This window comes from Seriola aureovittata, chromosome 10 (assembly GCF_021018895.1).
Source record: "Seriola aureovittata isolate HTS-2021-v1 ecotype China chromosome 10, ASM2101889v1, whole genome shotgun sequence".
In the NCBI taxonomy this organism is placed as follows: Eukaryota; Metazoa; Chordata; class Actinopteri; order Carangiformes; family Carangidae; genus Seriola; species Seriola aureovittata.
Window position 1 is genome coordinate 27106389 of NC_079373.1, and position 21733 is coordinate 27128121.

The 21733-nt window shown below is 47.1% G+C and overlaps 1 protein-coding gene across 3 annotated transcripts; it reads right to left on the bottom strand.

Annotated features, from left to right (window-relative positions):
- Nucleotides 1-299: 299 nt before the first annotated feature.
- Nucleotides 300-19813, bottom strand: spg11 (SPG11 vesicle trafficking associated, spatacsin). 3 transcript variants are annotated; one of them, XM_056387841.1, is made up of 40 exons: nucleotides 19379-19813; nucleotides 18081-18268; nucleotides 17724-17951; nucleotides 16340-16562; nucleotides 15580-15717; nucleotides 14618-15015; nucleotides 13875-14020; nucleotides 13646-13769; nucleotides 13283-13438; nucleotides 13003-13178; nucleotides 12639-12815; nucleotides 12258-12329; nucleotides 11808-11935; nucleotides 11546-11724; nucleotides 11270-11465; nucleotides 10873-11076; nucleotides 10674-10780; nucleotides 9566-9711; nucleotides 8833-8997; nucleotides 8635-8701; nucleotides 8281-8443; nucleotides 7982-8190; nucleotides 7507-7615; nucleotides 7184-7343; nucleotides 6768-7046; nucleotides 6487-6687; nucleotides 5851-5958; nucleotides 5535-5700; nucleotides 5224-5438; nucleotides 4330-5077; nucleotides 3883-4025; nucleotides 3553-3757; nucleotides 3245-3379; nucleotides 2690-2823; nucleotides 2350-2469; nucleotides 2030-2198; nucleotides 1865-1941; nucleotides 1597-1752; nucleotides 941-1092; nucleotides 300-846 (listed from the first exon to the last, which is right to left on the bottom strand). In XM_056387841.1, exons 1-40 carry the CDS (start codon nucleotides 19591-19593, stop codon nucleotides 672-674), a joined length of 7257 nt encoding a protein of 2418 aa, XP_056243816.1. In that variant the 5' UTR covers nucleotides 19594-19813; the 3' UTR covers nucleotides 300-671. The 3 variants fall into 3 exon arrangements, with proteins under 3 accessions (XP_056243816.1, XP_056243813.1, XP_056243814.1); XM_056387838.1 differs by having other exon boundaries at nucleotides 3245-3433; XM_056387839.1 differs by having other exon boundaries at nucleotides 3245-3382; nucleotides 19379-19812.
- Nucleotides 19814-21733: the final 1920 nt, after the last annotated feature.

Consider the following 21733-nt stretch of genomic DNA (forward strand, 5'->3'; position numbering starts at 1 on the left):
GCCGTGAACATGTGACTCTTGTTCTACACTACATTTCCCAGAAGGCCTTTCAGCATCTCTCGCAGATCCAAACCTCCTACAAACAGCTGATTCTTATTCTACAACTTAAACATCAACAATAACATTAACAATAATTTCTTTTAATCCAATTACATGTACAGGTGAGGTGAGGTGAGGTGAGGTGAGGGGAGGTGAGGTGAGGTGATGTGAAGTGAGGGGAGGGGAGGGGAGGGGAGGGGAGGTCATGTCGGACAGGTAAGTAAACACAGCGACACAGAGACCTGTCCAGACGCAGATACTGATGCAGAAGAGTTTAGAAAGTGTCTTTAATGCAGATCATCACAGTGTTTAAATTAAATTAAATCATATTATAAAGATATTTGCAGCTGTTCACACTGTGACTGTAACATCTGTTCCAAACATCTGGTTTCATTCTCTTCTTCATTTGTTAATAGAAACTTATTCTGCTCAGTGACTCAGTGAGAAAAACATTAGAATAAATTTAATGGATTCATTATTATTTATCAGTCATTAATCTCCACAGAAGATAAGTCAGAAATAAAGCAGAAGTTTTTCTTGATTCTTTTCTTTTACAAATAACTTTAGTACATCAACAGTTTCCTGGTTATTTGTCAACTGGTTCTTCATTCACAGTCAGGTAAACCAGTCAGTCAGCTGGCCAGTCTGTCGTTCAGGTAGTTGGAGGTCTTGGCGTCCTGCAGCATGGTCTTGGTGACGTCGTACAGGTTCTGCTGGTAGGCCAGCCTGTAGCGGCTGTACACGTCGTCGCAGTGCGTCAGCAGCCGCTTCACGTTGGGAGTGGCGCTGCTGGGAGCGCCGTCCAGCCTGAAACGACAGGGAACACACGGGACGGGTGAGAGGAGGCGAAAACACCGGGGGGGGCGAGGCTCCGGTCGACTCGGCTCCCGCTCCGTCTTACTTGTTGAAGACGTCCTCGAACAGGCTGCAGGTGAGCGGGCGCTGCTGTTTGAGCTCCTCCAGGTAAACGAAGTCTCCCTTCAGGATCACCCGCTGGTACAGAATCTCAGCCCAGTCTGGACTGTAGCCGTACGCCTCCGACACCACGAACACCTGACACACAGAACAGCTGACTTCACCTCCTGAGCCATAACGTGTATGATCACACACGGGTCAGTAAGATCAAAACTGTCTTTATTCAGACGCTGCACAATCAGACAATAATCCGCACATGATCCAACAAACTGGAAATACTGGTTTTTGTTTCTGTTGATCAACCGATTGATTAATGAACTTATTGTTTTCATGCTGACGTGAAGTGAGATACAGTTTGTAGAACGAGGGAACGTCTGCAGCTTCTTCCCGTGAAGAAAAATGAAAAGACTTTATGTGCAGCAGAAAAGATACAGAGACCTTTTTATCTCCTTTGAAAGATGTTTTTTGAAATTATTTTTTGGGGCTTTTTGCCTTTATAAGTCACAGCGGGAGAGACTTAAACCTAAATGGAACACGCCCCCTTTGAAAGTTCTCTTAATAAAGAGTTTAGTCTTTAAACTTTCTGTGGTTCCACCCTCAGAGTGGATGAACACAGGTACAGGTACAGGTACAGGAACACACCTGGTAGCATCGCGGCAGCCCCACGACCGTGTTCAGCAGCTCGGCAGGTCGCAGGTTGATGACACGCAGGTCTGAGCCCTGGTTCAGGAAGTGGAGCTGAAGAGCGACCAGCTTCGCCGTGCGGACGCAGCGAGTGGCCTGACGCACACACGAGTCCTGGAAACACACACACACACACACACATACACACACACACACACACACAGTTCATCTCTCTGTCAGGGTGTTACAGGCAGAAACAGAAGCAGAGGGGGAGGAGCTCAGGAACCTTGGAGAAGCTCTCGGCGGCGTCCTTCAGCAGACCCAACACCTTGACCAGCGAGCTCTTCAGGTCGGGGGTGACGACTGTTCGGAGACACGTCAGAACAACTCAGGGTCAAAAACAAGCACGTACGGAAGTGTTAGCTAGCCGTTAGCGCTCTGCTGCTCTCACCCCAGGCCTGAGACTCGATGATCTTCAGCTGAGTGCGAGCAGCCATCTCGTGGTTCTCCCCGATCTCCCTCCTCATGCTGAAACACAGCGCCACCATGTTGTGTTTCTCGCTGTCTGCGGGGAGGCAGCGTTTGATGTAATCCAGCAGAGCCGTCTTCAGACTGGAGCTCTGCAGCCGGAGGCACAGGTGAGGGTTAACATCAGGTTAATGTGGGGTCACATGGTCACATGGTCACATGGGTCAACGTCGTCAGACAGTGTGCATGATTACTCTGTGTGTGTGTGTGTGTGTGTGTGTGTGTGTGTGTGTGTGACTCCACCTGTTGTCTGTCTGTGTCCATCTTCTTCCTCAGCAGCATCTCAAAGCGATGGTTCTGATGCAGCAGGTCGAAGACGTACGTCATCTCATTGTACCTGCCGATACCTGTCAGCAGACGCACCTACACACACACACACACACACACACACACACACACACACACACACACACACACACACACACACACACACACACACACACGCGTGCGCGCGCGCACACACACACACACACACACACACACACACACACACACACACACACACACAGTCAAATTTCTATCTACACTTTCCTACGGACGACAACGACCTTTTTGTTCTCGTAGGTGAGTGGGCGGGGCTTACCAGCAGGCTGTAGTGCTCTCCTGGGGCGAGGTAGGTGTGGCTGAGGTGGCGGGCGGCCTGGAGCACCCTGACGATTCCCTCCATGTTACAGGTGAGACTGAAACAGTCGTGAGCCACGATCAGCAGCTCCACGACTGCAGGAAGAGGAAGAGGAAGTGGAAGAGGAAGTGGAAGAGGAAGAGGAAGTGGAAGATGAAGAGGATTCAGACACAGACGTTTAAAACATTAAAAACAAGTTGTATCTTTGTGAAATGTTGCTCACAAACTAAAGAGTTTTAGTTCAGTCTCATTAAAGTGGATGATGCTTTATCTAATGAGGCTGTAATTTCATAGTGTGTGTGTGTGTGTGTGTGTATGTGTGTGTGTGTGTGCGTGTGTGTGCCTGTGTGTATGTGCGTGTGTGTGTGTGTATGTGTGTCTGTGCGTGTGTCTGTGCGTGTGTGTGTGTCTGTGTGTGTGTGTGTGTGTGTGTGTCTGTGTGTCTGTGCGTGTGTGCGCGTGTGTCTGTGTGTGTGTGTGTCTGTGTGTGTGTGTGTGTGTGTGTGTGTGTCGTACTGCAGCTCAGGTCTCTCAGTGGGACGGCGTTGAGGTTTTCCAGCAGTTTGATTCCCACCAGGTTCGGGTCGTCGCACAGTTTGATCAGCTGGATCAGAGAGTCCCGCCCCTCCGCCGGCCTGAACACCTGCTTCTCTGCTGGGTTAGACGCACACACACACAGACACACACACAGCCTTCGGACCATCACTTAAGGACAGAAAAAGTCACGGAGAACATTATTACACAGTGACGTGAGTAACGTGACAATTTCAGAAATGTATTAACTGCTGTTCACAGAGACATTTCACCAGCAGCCCTGCTCTCACCAGGCTGCAGCTCCTGGGCGGAGGCCAGCAGAGCCTGGACCACGGCGGAGGACACCAGCTCGGCCACGGCGTCTGCGGTGAGACCCTGCGCCCTGATGAAGGCCTGAGCCTTCCTGAAGCGCTCGGGCTGATCCGACAGCAGCAGCATCTCCAGCACGCAGCGCGGCTCCTTCCTGCAGATCTCGCCGAAGGAGGTCTGCAGCTCCTAGGGAGGACGGAGCGACGCGGGTCAGCGGTAACCGTAGCAACATGGCTGGATGTATTCATGACAGCACAGTTTAAAAGAGACAAAGAAGAAACTTATTTCTCTACGACAACATGCGACCACACCTTGGAGAGCTGGTAGAGGCTGAGGACTTGTTTACAGTAGTTGTTGCCGTGGCGACACTGATCCACCAGTTGCTGGAGCTGGACAGCCACCTCGTCTTCGGGGAGGGGGAGCATGACGAACGACAGGCTGCTGAACGAGGCGGCTGGAGCGAGAGACAGAAGAAAAGACAGAAAGTTCAAGTTCAGTTCTGAACTTTCTACTTCATCTCACACTGTTTAATGTCGCCTGATTAAATACTGAAACACTAAACTATGTTTCCCACAGTCAGCAGGATAATCTGGTTTCCTGTTGCTCTGCTTACTTTGTCATTTTGCTGCTTCATTGCATCTTATTGTCCTCTGTCTGTAATGTAAACCCATCCCTTCACTGGTTACACCTAATATGAACTTCTAAATAAACAGTTCTGAAACAGTCCTCCACGCAGCCTGGAGGGGGGAGGAGCTTACAGCTGGTCATGCTCCTCCTCGGCGGAGCGTCTGCAGCCTCTTCCTGCGGTTCGGGGTTCAGGTCTCCGGACGCGAGGCCTCTGCAGCGCAGCACCACCCACATGTCCCGGTGATACGTTGAGAAATAACGGCAGATACGGCCGGCTTCATGGATGCTGCCGTCATCCAGTAACTGACCGATCAGCGCGGCCAGAACGCGCCTCTCCTCTGGACTCAACCCGGAGTCGATATCCGGCTCCTGCTGCTCCTCTGAGGGACCCGGGAGTCCCTCCAGACTGAGGCACTTCTCTGAGTTCAGAGCTGATATGTTGGAGAAGGAGAACTCCTTCATCAGCATCTCGTACGTGTTCATTTCAGGTGTGACGGCGGGCGGCGGCAGGTTGAAGACGCTCTCCTTCTCCATGGCGACGGTGAGGACGTGTCGTCGGACCCGGCTCACCCACAGCGTTTTCTCCAGGCTCTCCAGTTTTTCCACGGGAGCCGGGTCGACCAGGGAGAGCCAGTGAGCGGCGAGGCCCAGCAGCAGGCAGCGCTCCTGGACGTCCAGCAGCTCCGCCTGAGCCTCTCCTCCGGCGGGGGAGGAGTCTGTGGTCCCGGCCTCAGACTGAGACAGGAAGAAGCTGGAGGCTGATTCTGGATCAGTGCCGTCCGTCTTCAGCTGCTCCTGACATTTCTTCCAGAAACTGACGCGGGTCTCCAGCCTCCTCCACTGAGTCTTGGACTTCTGGGCGTTCACTTCCTGAAGGAGCTACAGGAAACACGAGAACACACTCCGATCACTAACTGTAAAAGCAGGTGAACTAGGTCGGACAGGTGTGATGGAGGGATGGAGGAAGAATAAAAAATGAGCTCAGGCAAATTCAGGAAATGTAAAACAGGAAAGTGCATGGAGACCTGGCTCAGCAGCAGGCGGTGGACGGGGAGGCCGGCCAGCAGAGCGACCTGCCTGGCCTGGCTGTAGCGGCCTTCGGCCTGCAGAGCGTCCACAGCCGCCTGGAACTCCTCCTGCTGGACGGAGGGAGACGTGCACTGCAGCAGCCTGGGAGACAGGCTGACCTCTGACCCCTGCAGCAGCTGACTGAGCTGACTCAGCTTCCTGAAGTCTGGACCTACACACACACACACACACACACACATACACACGTTACAACTCAATAAACAGTTCACCACATCAGTTTCCGTGGCGACGGATTCTCCGATCTCACCGCTGGATTTGAGGAGCTTGTCGACGTCGGCCAGGAGCTGCAGGAGGCGGTGGAGGTCGTACTGGGAGGAGCAGCGCTGCAGCATGGTGAGGAGCAGCACGGACGCCTGGCTCTCCACCCACTGCAGGGGGAGGCCGTCGGAGGGAACCGGACCGCCGTTCTTTAACTAGATCGGCACAGAAGAAGAAGAAGTCAGATCAGAGAGGATGAACTCTGTTTAAGTCCTGAACTCCTGGTCCTTCACCTGGGAGACTCTGGATCACCACCAGCCTCTAAAGCAGGTGTAAAGTCTCCTGTGATATGTTGGTGGACTCACAGTGATGAGCGTCCTCTGGAAGTCCAGCAGCTTGGCTTTGGCCTCGGAGAAGTTCCTGTGGTCACAGCACAGCTCAAACATCCTGAGCACCAACACCAGAGGGCAGTCCTGACACACGGAGACACAAGACAGCTGCAGCACTCAATATTCAACCTTTATTATCAGATCTATTTTATCCAATAATCACCAGGTTTTCTACTTAAATCTGACACTTGAGGTTTAATTTCTCCTCAGCTGAGGGAGTCACTTAAAGGTGTTGCACAGAATCTCTTAAGGGTCTTAAGGTAAGTCATTTACAGCGATTAAAGAGACTTTACAGGGATAAAATTCTACTGTTTCCATGGAGACGGTTTGTCTACTGGCATTAGCACTTACATGTTAGCACTTTTGGGAAACGGGTAACATTAAAGACGTGCAACGCTATCTCATCCTCTCATCCTGCTGTTGTTTTGTGCAACAATTCAACTTTAAGTAATTCCTGAAGAATAAGACTAACATAAGGAGGAAACCTTAAACACTTAAGAGAAGACTTAAGGGTGTTTTGTGGCCCCAGATGTTGACGCTGATTAATCAGTAGAAACTCAATCGGACAGTCGATCATTAAACTGGTCACTCGTCTGTTTCTCGTGTTTTTACCCTCTGGAAGAGCTCGAAGCCTCGTAGGAGGGGCCTGATGCAGCCCCGCCCCAGCAGCGTCCTCCAGATGATTGACAGGTCGTGCAGCGTCCAGTCGTGGTGCTGGGGGGCTACCACCAGGTGGGAGGTGGCTTCCCCCGCTGTGACGTCATCGACGGAGGTCAACACCCACACACACAGGGAGGGCAGCAGCTCCGCCCCCTGTCGATCAAACAGGTCTGTCAGTGGCACGAAACACATGAGCTGAATTTAAGTTTTATAAAATAAAACGGTCTGTTCACCTGTTGACAGGCGGCGAGCACAGCCAGGGTCGGGCAGCGCTGCATCAGAGCTACCTGCAGCAGGTACCTGCAGGGTGCCGCCTCCTCCTGGCTCTGCAGGAGGACCTGGAACAGCTCCCTGGGGTGCTCCGGACACCCGGGGGCCGTCTCTGAGCTCAGAGCCTGCTCCTGCTCCTCGGAGCCACAGCTCCTCCTCTGACTGTACACCTGCAGGTCCTGGAACGCCAGACTCAGGTGGGCCTGGAGGGCGGGGCTGAACTGAGCCACCAGTGACCTCACCTGCAGGAAGATCCAAATATGGTCATTCACCTGACTGCGTCAACTAATCTCACAGAGCTTTGTCAGGATTTTTGTGCAGGTGTGTGTGTGTGTGTGTGTGTGTGTGTGTGTGTGTGTGTGTGTGTGTGTGTGTTCACCTGCTGGGGCGGGAAGTTGTGCAGTTGGACAAACAACAGGAAGTGGATGAACTGTCCGTCACTGGCGCAGTGGGCGGGGTAAACAGAGCTGAGCTTCAGACCGTGGAGCTGACAGAACTGAACAGGCAACGCCCACTCCTGAGCTGCCTCGTAGGACGACCTGATGCACACACACACACACACACACACACACACACACACACACAAACACACACAAACACACACAAAACCAAGAATCCAATATCAACAAAGACACACATGTTCATTTTGTTCTGCCACCAACAGTCACAGGAAGTGACGTATTACGACATCAGGGTTCGTACCTGCTGATGCCCTTCTGCTCCAGACTGTCTGTCACTGCAGCCTCCAGGTAGCCAATCAGCTCCTCCGCTGCTCCAGGCTCCGCCTCTGCCAGCTTCACTGCTTTAGATACTGAAACGAGACAAATCAATGTGTTTACCCAGAGTGTGTGTGTTGCGTTGCAGCAGAGTGTGTGTGTTGCGTTGCAGCAGAGTGTGTGTGTTGTGTTGCAGCAGAGTGTGTGTGTTGCGTTGTAGCAGAGTGTGTGTGTTGCGTTGCAGCAGAGTGTGTGTGTTGCGTTGCAGCAGAGTGTGTGTGTTGTGTTTACCCAGAGAGTGTAGATGTTGTGTTGCAGCAGAGTGTGTGTGTTGCGTCGCAGCAGAGTGTGTGTGTTGTGTTGCAGCAGTGTGTGTGTGTTGCGTTGCAGCAGAGTGTGTGTGTTGCGTTGCAGCAGAGTGTGTGTGTTGTGTTGCAGCAGAGTGTGTGTGTTGTGTTTACCCAGAGAGTGTAGATGTTGTGTCGGGGCAGAGTGTGTGTTGTGGAGGTTCTGGTGCTGCAGGACGGTGTTCATGGCTCTGATGTCGACTCTCAGCTTCAGGCTACAGACTCCCAGCAGCTCGCAGAAACAAACGGCCGCAGACGCCACCGCCGGCACGTTGAAGCACTGCAGGGCCAATCTGTACACCTGCTGCCAGGTGTGCTGCACGCTGAAACACACACACAAAAAAAAAGTTTTTTTCACGTGGCCCTAATCCTCTTCCGTACTGAACAGCTGTAGTTAGGTGCGTCACACTCACAGCAGCGTCACGTCACTGCAGCCACTCAGCTGCTGGACAAGGAAGGTGGCGTAGGCGAAGGATGGTCGGCCGTGACGGAGGTAGTACAGGAAGTCCAGGTTCTCCACCAGAGCGAACCTGTTGACCAGGTGAGGGCTGGAGAAATGAGGTAGCTCCGACGTCTCTGTGGAGAAACACGCCCACTGTGAAATCCCTGCAAATGCCTTAACCTTTCTCCTTAACTAAGGAAACCTTTTAAGTTATTCTGTGCAACACCTTCAAGTAACTCCCTCAGCTGAGGAGAAAATCAACCCAAAGTGTCAGACTTAAGTAGGAAACTTAAGGTGTTTTGTGCAGCTGGCCCCTGGAACTCACCTGTGGAGTTGAGGGAGTTTGCCACCTGCCAGCCGAACAGCCTGGACGGGTCCAGAGGGTGGAGCGACTGGAAAACACACCAGGTACAGTTACTTCCTGTGTTTTCAGCCTCATTGTGACACACGCGACCCGCTGTAAAGAGCAGGACGAGTACAATGCTAACAAGCGACTACAGGTATGGTTCAGGTGTGAGCGCACCTGCAGGAGGTGGTAGACGGAGACGTCGGAGGAAGGGCTGTGTCCTCGGGGCCCGGCGGGGAACAGGGCGGCCTTCAGCTTGGAGTGGGGGGCCAGCGCCATCTTCAGGAGCTGAGGGTCGACGGTCCGCTCTGACCTTCCTGACCGTTCACCCTGAGCCACCACCTGCCAAGAGGGAGTCAATTATTCTCTCTGTTTTCCGTGAGTAACCGGGGGCGACGCAGTAAAAGCTGTGGGAGGTCTTATTGATCCAGGCTGATCAATAAATAACTTTCAATTAACGGGTGTAGGATCAAAAACTCTCGACCGTGAAGAAATCAAAGGATCCACACGCTGCTGATCACTGTCTGTGGTCGAGGTGCATTGTGGGTAATGTGAGTGCCAGGTTTTGATAAACAAGGAGACGAGTGTGAAATAAAAAAAATCTATATTTCTGATGAGATCACAGCAGCTGAATTAGTCTCATAACATTCATTAAACATCAAACACTTTTTTCTTCAGCTTTTCCTTTGATTTGTAATTTGATTTAAAACCTTGTTTCTATTAATCAAACGATATGATTTTCCTCCAGATCCAAAAAAATGCAGAATATTAGTAACTACTTTTATTTTGAAAACATTAATCTCCTCCAACTTTTAAGATGTGCCTGAATTAAAGATCTGAGTTTTTAACCTTTCGAGTTAATGTGGATGTCGGTCAGTGGGACAGAGGGGATCAGGGTTTGAGTGTTTACCTGGTCGATTCCTCCGGGGACGAACATGATGGCAGCCAGAGCGAGGAGACTGTGACCCTCTAACAGCAGACTGCTGAGCGACGCCTGGCTGCCTGGCAACAGCACCTGAGCGCTGGTTAGACTGGCCTGGAAGACCAGTGCCGGGTCTGGACCAGCACACAGACAAAGAGACAGTCAGAAGACACAAACTCCTTCTTCCAACATCTAATGAAACTGAGATGAAGTGAATTAAACTTAAAAAGACAAAGTAAAAAACGAACTAAATCAATTTAACCAAATGAAATTTAGGTTAAAAAAAATCCTTGAACTAAGGCTGCAATTAAATATTATTTTCATTATTAATGAATCTTTTAATTCCTTTTTCAAGTCCTCAATTTATGATTTAAAACAAAATAATGAGGAGACGTCATCAGACCATCAGAGATATTCAGTTCACATTTGAGGAACCAGTTTAGTTTAGTTTAGCTGTAGTTTAGTTTAGTTTAGTTTAGTTGTAGTTTAGCTGTAGTTTAGTTTAGTTGACTTTAGCTGTAGTTTAGCTGTAGTTTAGTTTAGCTGAGTTTAGTTGAGTTTAGTTTAGCTGTAGTTTAGTTGAGTTTAGTTTAGCTGTAGTTTAGTTTAGTTTAGCTGAGTTTAGTTTAGCTGTAGTTTAGTTTAGTTTAGCTGTAGTTTAGCTGTAGTTTAGTTTAGTTTAGCTGAGTTTAGTTTAGTTTAGTTGAGTTTAGTTGTACTTTAGCTGTAGTTTAGTTTAGTTTAGTTGTAGTTTAGTTTAGTTGTAGTTTAGCTGTAGTTTAGTTTAGTTTAGCTGTAGTTTAGTTTAGTTTAGTTTACTTTAGCTGTAGTTGAGTTTAGTTGAGTTTAGTTGAGTTCAGCTTAGCTGTAGTTTAGCTGTAGTTTAGTTTAGTTTAGCTGAGTTTAGTTTAGTTTAGCTGTAGTTTAGTTTAGTTTAGTTTAGTTGAGTTTAGTTTAGTTGTAGTTTAGCTGTAGTTTAGTTTAGTTTAGTTGTAGTTTAGTTGTAGTTTAGCTGTAGTTTAGTTTAGTTTAGTTGTAGTTTAGCTGTAGTTTAGTTTAGCCGACTGCAGGAGCTGATGCTGCGGCCGTCAGGTACCTGACAGGTCTCTGGTGATCTCCTGAATCTTCACCAGCATCTCAAACCAGGGCTGACTCTCTGACAGGCTCTGATTGGTCAGGAGGGGGCAGTTCCTGGGCGTCAGTCTGTGGTGAAGAGACGCAGCTAATTAACTTACTGACTGACAATTTACAAACAAACTGAGAAGCTGTAACTGGAATATATACCACGCACACACCTGTAGTGCTCCAGGTAGGTGTAGAGCAGGTACTGGAGGCCGTGCTCCAGACAGAAGGTGATGAAGAGGCCGTGGAGGTCGAGGCCGAGGGAGGTGCGGTACTGAGGGACGGGAGGAGCTGAAGCCATCACCCCTCCGCCCTGAGCCAGCCTCCACAGCAGCTGCTCCAGGTCTGCCAGCTCCTCGGGGATGAACAGGCCTCTCCTGGAGGGAGATACAGACACAGACCCAGAGGAGGGAAACAGGAAGTACGTCAGGCTTCCACCCAGATCATCACCTCTTATTTAAAGTTCTTAAAAACCAGGAATCTTTGTTTGTCGAGGCTCCAAACAGCAAGAAGAGGCAGCTCACAAACTTCACTTTCAAACCCCAGAACAGTGACGTCCAGCTGCCGTACCTGGCCAGCAGGTCCAGGATCTTCTCCCTCATGTAGGAGCTGCAGAGCGTGTTGCTGTTGACCACCTCTGGGGCTAACTCCGGCCACAGGGAGGCGTCGCTGGTCTCCTGGTTCTGGATCCAGCTGACCACCCGGCGCTGGTCGTGGAGGGCGGTCAGGTAACGCCACAACACCGCCGAGTCACAGGAGCTCAGCTCTAACCAGGAGAACAGAGAGGATTTAAAATCACGGTGGGACCCTCGTCCCGTTCTGGTTTCGGAGGTGTGGTTTTTCTACCTGAGTGCTGCAGTCTGGACAGGAGGACGGCGGTCTGGCAGTTCTGGTCCCAGTTCCTCACCCAGTCCAATCTGAGGTTCCTCCAGAGCCCCCCCTCCTGGTCAGACCTCCTCTGTCCCACCAGCTCCTCCAGCACCTCCTCACCAGCTCCCGTCTCCCTGTGAGACATCTGAACGAGCCTGGACAGAAGAAGTGGAGGGGGGGGTCATTTCCACCAGGAGCACAAAGACTCACATGTTCATACAGGTGTCAGCGTCTTTACCTGTGCGCTGTGGGACTTCCTGGGCAGCGGGACGCAGGCAGCGATCCCAGCCTCTCCATCTCCCTTATGAAGGCCACACTCTGCATCTCCTCCTCGGGGAAATAACTCCGCCTCGACAGCTCCTCCACCTGGACAAGCAGCCAATCAGAGACAGCCCACAAAGACTAGTTAAGATAAAGGGCAGAGCGCCGCCGCCAGGTGAGCTTCACTGGGGAGTGTCGAGTTTATCAACTGGAACAAACGCTGTGGTCTTTGGCTTTCTTTTCAAGTTAAGAGTTTTTGATCCAATGCACCAGACGCTTTTAGCTGAATATCACTGAAAAAGCAAATTAGAGATGTTCTGGAGACGTGTCAGAGACATTACTTTAATAAATACTGCATTAAAGACAGACGCCTTCAGGCAGGAAGAAGATCGTAGCGGTTATTTTCACTGTAAGACGCCAAACTCACCACAAACTCCCTGAGGTCCTTGTCATCAGTGTAAAGACTGAAACTGTGCAGCTGCTTCTTCACACTGAAACCCTGAAAACAGACAAACAACTACAGTTTCCTCTTTGACCAAAAACAACAAAAGGCTGCTGTTAATTTGACTTTAATTAGCTTTTAATCAGCTGTTTTAGCTAAAGTTATTATTCTATCATGTATACTGTTTGTTGAGGGAACGCCTCAGGGGAGGTAAACAGGAAGCAGAATGTTCCAGATTACTCAGCTGAACTTAGAAACCTCAACATGTTAGCATACCAGCGTTAGCCTTTAGATGTGCATGTGTGATATTAAAGGATAAAGGGAGTTTTGATTGGTGGATTGTTCCCTGCAGTGACGAGCTCTGACCATGTTGGTGAGCAGGGTGCTGGCGGTCTGCAGGTCTCGCTGCTGCAGGCGGGAGAACACCTGCCGCAGACCCTCCATCCTCAGAGCCGACAGACGCTGCTCCGGGCGGCTCCGCCTCCTCAGGACGGCCTGAGCTCTGGGGATCTGATTGGTCAGGATGGATTGGCGGACCACTTCCTGTAGACAAAAGTGTGAAAAGACACACACACACACACACACACACACACACACACACACACACACACACACACACACACACACACACACACACACACACACACACACACACACAGACAGTTGGGAAACATGAGGGGACACAAATTAGCATTTTCCTGTGAGTGATGCGACTGAGTGTGAGTGTCACCTCGGTGGGCAGCTGCTCCCACTCGTCCTCCTGCACCTCCTCCTGAGCAGGAGCAGCAGAGTCGATGCTGGAGGTGTCGCCCCCTGCAGGCCAGGGAAACCTCTTCATGTAGCTCCTCAGTTCGGTGATGTACTGATCCAGAACGTCCACACAGCTCTGCACGCCTGCATCCTCATCTGCAGACACAACAGACCACGGCTTCAAACTGGGCCGACTACAGCTGAGGACTGAGGCCTGTGTGTGTGTGTGTGTGTGTGTGTGTGTGTGTGTGTTGTCGTACTGCGTGCGTTGGTCAGCACAGAGCGGATCTGTGTGTTGACGAAGTTCATGGTGATGTTGAGCAGCTGCTCTGAGAACTGTCGGCTCTGAGCTTCACTGTTCGAGTCTCTGACGGCTGAACACAGCAGGTCCAACGCTGGACACAGCTCCTGGACACCTGCACACACACACACACACACACACACACACACACACACACACACACACACACACACACACACACACACACACACACACAATTAACAATTAAAGCTGCTATCTCTACAATTTGCATGTGAATGTGTGAACGAATACAACGCAAGCTTTTAAAAAGGAAGAAAATCTCTTAAATAATTGTGATGTAGAAACGACAGAGTGTCCGTACTGTCTGTGAGAGTGGAGGCTGCCGGCTGATCGGCAGCACTGAACCCTGTCGACGGGTTCAGGACGTTTTCTTTGCTCTTCAGGTAGAAATCCACCGTGTCCAGCTGCCGGTTCTTCAGTCCGGCCTGAAACGACACAAACCAGCTTTAAAAGGCGTCGTACGTGACGATAAACAGCGCTACGTGGCGCTGCAGCGGCGGAGCAGATGCGACGACGTGTCGTTCTCCCACCTGCAGGGCGTGGATGGGGATGGAGCAGCGCCCCCAGCTGTTCAGGTGACACACTGCGTCCACTGTCGCCGCGCTGCCGAACAACATCAAGCTGCTGAGCAAGTCCTGCTGGGAAACCGAGAACAAGACCTGGAACACACCGGCCTCTGGACGGACAGACAGACACAGTTCATGGTTCACTGATGTTTTGCGTGTGATGATAGAAGTCGATGCCTTTTCTTGTTTTGGTGAATTGATTAAAAAACGAATTGCGTCTCTACTGTTTGTTTACTTCAGTTGTTTCTTACATTTCTGCACAGTGTAAAATAATCAGTAAAGCTTGATTCCTGTGCAGCGGAGAGACAATTATCTTTTGTTTTGTTCCTTTCTTTCATGCCGGCCCAATATTTGAGTCTGATTGTGGAAGTCTGGGTCGTTAAAGGATCATTCTGATCCAAGGGACATTGATGAAGAGTCCAGCAGGGAGACAGAGACATGAGCAGTCACATGATCCAATTAGTTGTAAACAAACCACCAGTTGGAACTAATTATATGGAAGAGAAAACAAAGTTAAAATCAACTTCCTGTCTCCACTCTGACCTGTGACCCCTGAGGTGCTGCACACACAGTATTTCTACACAATGAGGAATTACAACCAAACATTTCAGATGCATCCACGTTCAGTTTCACCTTTACATAATGAGGGAAACGTGTTTGTTTACAAAGTGTTAACAAACTGTGAAAGAATATTAGTTCTGACTTACTCTTCAGCAGCAGCCTGTGCTGCCTCTCTCCACAGCGTTGAACCGGAGCCGCCGCGCCCTCCGCCTGGTAGTAGTTCACGCTCCCGGACTCCAAATCCCACGACGCCACTGTGGTCTGTGCGTTGCCAGGGGAGACGAAGGTCAGGAGGGCAGAGAACTCGGAGACCGTGAGCAGAGATGGAACGGACGACTCGGGGACGGAGAAAGTGACGGTCGCCCCGCCGCAAGGGACTCTGCTGTGGGCCGAGGACGGAGCCTGGTGGGACTCCAGGTGGGGGAGGGAGGAGAACCAGGATGTCCTGGCACGCTGTGAGGAGGAGGAGGAGGAGGAGGTGGAGGAGGAGCCTGGAGTCTGCTGGGCTCTGCTGTACATGGAGGCCAGACGAGCTTCCCATGAGCTAGAGGTGAAGTTAGAGGAGAGAGTTCAGGATTAAAGGTCAGAGGTCATTGAAGAAAAGTTCAGAACTAATTCATTCAAACAACTAATTTTGATGAATCTGGGTTCTTACAGAAGAGTCTGAAAGGTAAAATGAATTGGTTCGTTCAGGAACTAGAGAGCTCCATGTCAGACTGTCATTCTCTCTGTGTTTGTTTTATTCCCTCATCAGCATTCTTGCTAAAATCCAGCTTGTTTACATTGTGGATTTCATCCTGATGTTCTCTAAAGGCACCGTCCCTCTCTACCAGCTGATCTTTGACTGACTTTTCCTCCAGCAACAACAAAATCTGCGACATGTATTCAAGGTCCCTGGAGGATCAATTTGAATAACTTTGGTGATCAGCTGACTTTTCTCCAATACCACCTGAAGGTCAAAGTTATATTTATCTTAGTTATAGAGTTCTCAGAGTTTCTGAGAAATAATTTATTTATATCTATTTTTATTCCTCATCTGTGAACTTAAACATCTTGTAGAGCCGGTTTTCTCTTAGTGTATAATCTATAAAAGTGAAGTCTGGTTTACCGGTCGACACTGAAGGTCGATCCGAGGGCGACGAGGCTGCAGCCGGAGCTCGACACGCTGTCCTGGTCTCTTAGGTTCTGGGGCCGGAGGGGGGGGCGAGCAGGGGGGGCGGCACAGAGCAGGTGGTCTGGGAACATCCTGGAAGACAGAAATATCAATCTAAGTGATAATTTTTGTTTTTGTGTGATCTCACAACAGAGCGAAGTCGGTCTCTGTCTGGTGCCGAACATAATTAACTCGCAGCAGAGTCACAGTGGGCGGCGGCGGCGGCGGCAGCGGCGGCGGCTCAGTGATCAGCTGATCTGATGAGCCTCTTCTTCCAGTTCACATCAGACCGGTGGGCCGAGATGAGTTTGGCAGAGCGGACGGACAGGCAGTCGGCCATGACTCCCTCCAATCAGGATCAAATGTGTTCAGTGGGCAGACTCCACTGTTCCCACAGGACTCGAATCCTCATTCTGACAATGTTTCCTGAGTGTTTGAGGTTTTAATTAACATGAGAAAATTTGATTAAAAAAAAACAATAACAAAAGAAAAAGATTCACTTGTGAAGTTTATCTTCCTCCGTGACGATGTGCAAGAGCTTGAAGGAAAACTCCCCAAACCGTCTTAGATTGAATCTATTCTTGTTTTCATCTAATCCTCTCTGTTCTGCTTTCGCCACTTCAACGTTAGATAGAAACTTTTAAGGGGTTGAGTTGTGTGTAGGTGCTGTGACCTGTTTTGATTTTGTGTCATGTGAAGGATGATGCTGCTTTACCTGAAGTAGTGGTTGAGGTCGACGCCCACAGCAGTGTGAGACTCGGTGACGGCTACGGCTGTGCTGAGATCAGCTGACACCTGGAGGTGGCAGAAGGAGGAAGATGAGGAGACGGAGGGCGAAGAAAAGGAGGAGACAACGTCGTCCTCTGCCGGTCCAGAGCTCAGGTAGACAGGGAGGTCCACGCTGGCCAGCAGCCTGCCGTCAGTGATGTCACACACAGCTGGAGGGAAGGGTTAAAGAAAAGGCTGCTGGGACATTCAGACCAGCGCTAACTCCATAATGATCATATTTCACTTCAACTGAGTCTGTCATTTTACCGAACGCTTGTGCTGTAGTTCACCAAGTTTACTTTAGTGTGCTCAAACTCCAGGCCTGTGTTTTGTGGCAGATCCAGGGTCAGTTCTCTAATATTAAATAATGAATCGTCCTTACAACATCCACTTAATTACCATATAAGTTAACATGCAGGTTTTGTTACAGCTAGTTTAGTCCTAGAGGTTAGCTGACTGCTAGCTTAGTTTAGCTCTGTTTCTATGGCTTTAGCTCAGCTTAGCATATTCAGTTTCCCATTATCAATTATTATTTTTTATCTAATTGACATAATGAACAAATGGTTAATAATCAGGATGGTTCCAGTTTGAATAGATTACACACAGCTTTGTTTTTAAAACGCAGTACTTAATCATACAAATACAATAATTACCTGTCACCTAGCAACACTGCTAGTCCAGATTTAGATTAGATTAATTAGAAATCATAAATTACAAAAGATTGTTTTGTTTGTACATTATTGTAGTTTTGTTAAAGCTCTTTCTGTTGGTTTAGCTTAGCTTAGTCTTAGCTTAGTCTTGTGTGATTCAGCTTGGCTTCAGTAAGGCTATTTACTTTCCTTTAGCTTCATTTAGTTAGCCTACTTACATTTAGTTAAGTGTAGTTTAATTGAGTTTAGCTAAATTAATTAATTCATTTAATTGTAGTTTTAATTAGTTAAGTTTAATTCATCTTAGTTTATATTGGTTTCATGTAGTTGAGCCTAGTTTGATTTAATCTAATATAATTAACTTCTTAGTTTAGTTCTTCGGTTTATTTTTGTTGAACTTTGTTTTATTTTCGTTTAGTTACTTTAGTTAAGCCTAGCTTCTTCAAGTTAAGTTTAGTTAAGTTTAGCTATGTTTTCATTTTACTTTAGCTTTTTAGTTTATCTCAGGTTTTTGCTTTGGTTTGCTTTTTAGCTAATTAAGCTAATTTGTTCCATTTATCTTCGTTTGATGACTATTATCATTACAATTATTATCACTAGTAATAGTTTATTAGCAGTGGTGGTGGTAGTTGTAACAGAAGTAGTAGTAGTGCAGTAGTTGTATCTACTAGTGGAGGATACATATGAGTCCGGTGGAGCTGAGGGTGAACAGGGTTTCTCTGCAGACACAGTGGTGGACAGCTGTGTGTCTGTTGCTGTCAGTCAGCTGGAGGCTGCAGCAGGATAATATCTGCAGCTCCTCCTCCACCTGCTGCCACTGCAGCTGCAGCAGCCAATCAGCGTTCAGCAGCACGCAGCAGCGGCCAGCAGTGAACGACAACACACGCAGCGACTGCAGCTCACTCACACCTGGAAATAAAAGATATTTATACATTATTAATATGTATAACTGTAATTTTAAAGCATTAGATATGTGCATTCTCAGATCACTACGACCAGACTCTGTCCTGGTGACGGAGATCTGGTTGTGGTACTCACTGTGGTCCTGCTCTCTGACGGTCTGCAGCAGCCGGTCTGCAGGACACTCAGAGACACACAGCAGAGAAACGGAGGCCGATCGTTCGGCCTCCACCTCCAGCAGCTTCAGGTCACACTGAGATCCAACGGCCAGGAGTCTGAAGCTGCCGACGCCTTGACTGTGGACGGGCACTTCCTCCCAGGAAAAACTAGAAACAGGAAGAAAACAAAACAAACAAAAAGTTGAAATTCAATATTAAAATAGTTAATTTTAAGAGTCATGTAACTAATTTAGCCGATTCTTTAACATCTTGTGGATTTTTCCATCTGCGTGGTGTAAAATTAGTCACTAGTCAAACTTTAAAATGAGAGCATCCAAATATTCAATTAAATATAAATATGTTAATACAACATTCATGGATAAAGTCTACACCTTTCTGGTCATGGATAAAATCCAATTTTACATTAGTTCTCTATTTTGAGAGTGTTTTTTACTACACTTCATATCTTTTCATTTTTTATTATTCCTTTATTTTAATTTAAAATAAATAAATAAATAAATACATAAAAACTGATAAATCAATCAATGTTAATTTATCAGATTTAGTGACTCTAAGCATTGTGCATAGTCAACGCTGGATAACCAACTGCCCAGGGGCCTGAAAACACCCACACTGGCTCCATATCATTAGAGTCTACATAAAAAAAGTCTGGTTGTGTGTTGTAACGTGTTTTATAAAATTGCTTTAATGTTTTCAGGTAATTAATTACATAAAACCTCAGGTTACAGAAATACTGTCAGGCTGTAATCAACAATTACCTTCATTATCAATACACCTGACGATTATTTTCTTTAATGATCAGCTAATTGTTCAAATAAAGTGACAGAAAACAGTAAGAAATAAACTCATTAATCACTGACGCACAAGTTCACAAATACAAATTGCAGTTTGTTTGTTTTTATCAACAGTTAGAATACAAGATGTTGCGTTTACCGCCATTAAAAAAATTGGAAAATAAGCAAATATTTACATTTCAGAATCGTTTTCAAGAAGCGAATAAATGATTAAAATTGGTGTTAATTAATTTCTGCTGATTGAGGAATTGATTGGTAGATAGAGAAGCTGTTTCTGGGAAAATAATGAGACTGATGTAGGGTGGGGGTCAAAAGGGGCCAACCAGGAAGTTAATCCAGCCATATAAACATACGTCACAAAGCGTCATATTTACCCTCAGTACATGATGTTCATGATTCTTAATTACTTTACTATTTAATTTACTTTACTAAACAAGTGTGAGTTGAACTCTGCCGGACTCACTCTCTGCAGCAGCCGTCCACCGCGGCCGGAGGAGCCTCTCTGTCCGCCGGGTCCCACACCACCAGCCGGCCCCGGCCCCGGAGACAGCCGAGCAGGGAGCCTCCGGGAGCGAGCTGAGCCTTGAGGATGTCCGCTATCTCTCCACAGTGCTGGTTCTCCGGGATCACAGCCACCGCTATGGCGTCACTCTCCCGCCGCTGAGCCGCCTCCAGCATCTTCACGCGCTGAACGGTCAGTTTGTTAAACAGCCTGGGGGGGTGCGGGGGGGGGGGGGGGTGCAGGGGGGGCTGCAGGGGGTGAGGTGAGTTCAGCGACAGGAGCGACGACACCTGAACATGGATGTATCATGAGACCACCAGACTACTTCGGACATTTCTTCCTGTAAACAGCAGCTCGGTCACGTGTCACGTGTCACGTGTCCTCCTGTCAGCTGACTGAAGCTGACCAATAGGAAAACGGTAGGGAAACACTAGAAACAAGTCAACTCAATCGAATGACGATGTTGGTTTACTGATCACCAACTCCAAAAGGTAAATCACATAAAAATGAAATTCATGAGAAATTGAATTGAGTTAAATAGGAATTTTAGAGTAATTTTTTAGTGTTATTTTCATATTTATGTTTTTATAAGTTTTATAAATCTTTTCTTTTTTGTATTTGGTTAATGTGATTATCTGACTCTGTGCTGTTGTCCATAATAACGCTGTTACAGCATTAAAATAAAATAAATAAAAACCCTCAAAGTTGTGAAAACTGAATTTTTTAACAAAACTGATTTAATTTTATTTTGTAAATGTATTCTTTCATTTATTTACTTGTATTGTTTTGCATGATTCTGCATTTTTACAGGGTAAATGCAATTGCTGAATATAATATGTTTTTATTTTCATTGGTAACAATTTACAGAATACAACAACACCAGTAACATAAAACAAACTAAATAAAACAGTTAAAAAATCTAGATGAATAAGACTATATTTGCTAATAAATAAGACAAAAATAAATAAAACATTAAAAAAATAACATAACATTTTCAAATAGCTATGTTCTTTTTATTTTGAGCTGCTATGGAGCAACATGTGAGGCTACATGGGAAAGTGGTCTCACACTTTGACACCACTGTATATAAACTAACCCGATACTGAGAGGTGTTCCTAATATTTTGTCCATCCCATTTATTGGAATCAGATTTGACAAAATTAGGCTCAAAATCATTTTGAGCTTATAAAGTAATGTTTATAAATAATTCCAATATTTGTAGTTGTAAATCAAACTTTGTAAACCTGGAAAATAAATCTGCATGAGAAATTCAAGTTTGTGCATGTGAAAGAATATTGTGCTTGTGACAAAGAGATTTGTATTTGTTGAGACTGTGTGAATAAAACTGAACTAATGATCAGTGGTGAGGTTCAACAGAGACACAGAGAAAGAAGAAAAGCTTTGTGGACGTCTGTGTTCACAGATAAAGAGCAGAAAACCAAATCTCTTCAACACAAGTGCAATTGTTTCACATACGCAAACTTGCATTTCTCCTGCAGATTTATTTTACAGGTTTACAAAGTTTGATTTACAACTTCAGACACTGGAATTTATTTGTGAACATCACTTTATAAGATCAAAATCATTTTGACTCTAATTTGAACCGAGGTACAGAAACAGTTACAGACACAACAGTTTTGTTTTCAGAAACATCTGCTCACTAATACACATCTCTCAGCAGAAAACAGGCTGTTACACCTTACAATTACCTGGTAGTTTACTGTTTGTAGAGCTTCGGTCAGTGAAGTGATAAACAGCTGTTACTGAGTAGCTCCTCATTACTCCATCACTATATCACAATAAGTTCCTGAACAAATCAGACACAGCAAGTTTCCAAACAAGTATTTTAATTGTAATATTCAAGCCAAATATTAATAATCACATCCATGTTTTCTGATGCATCCGATATGACGACAACTTAAATGTAGTAAACAGAATATAATTTTAACTCATCTTAAATGTTTAACTATGATCTGTGCGGAAATACAATTACACAAAATACAAACTGTTTTTATCAGACTTACCTTTTCTTGCCGAGGTGGATTCTGCCTGTGAAAACACACGGGAAAAATAAGGACATGTTGAGCAGCTCCACATCTTATTTTTTACAGTAAATAATGAAAACACTGATCGGCCTCCACCAGGCGGCTAACACTGGCCCAGTCTGCAGAGCCCGAGTTCAGTCCAAGAAGACAGCTGAGAGATAATCAGAGAGCAGTGTGTGTAAATATAGATCTGATATTGATTAGAGGAAACAGTGATATCTGAAGTGAATCTCACCTCTGGAGACTCTCCTTCCCAGGACAGGAGGTGTTC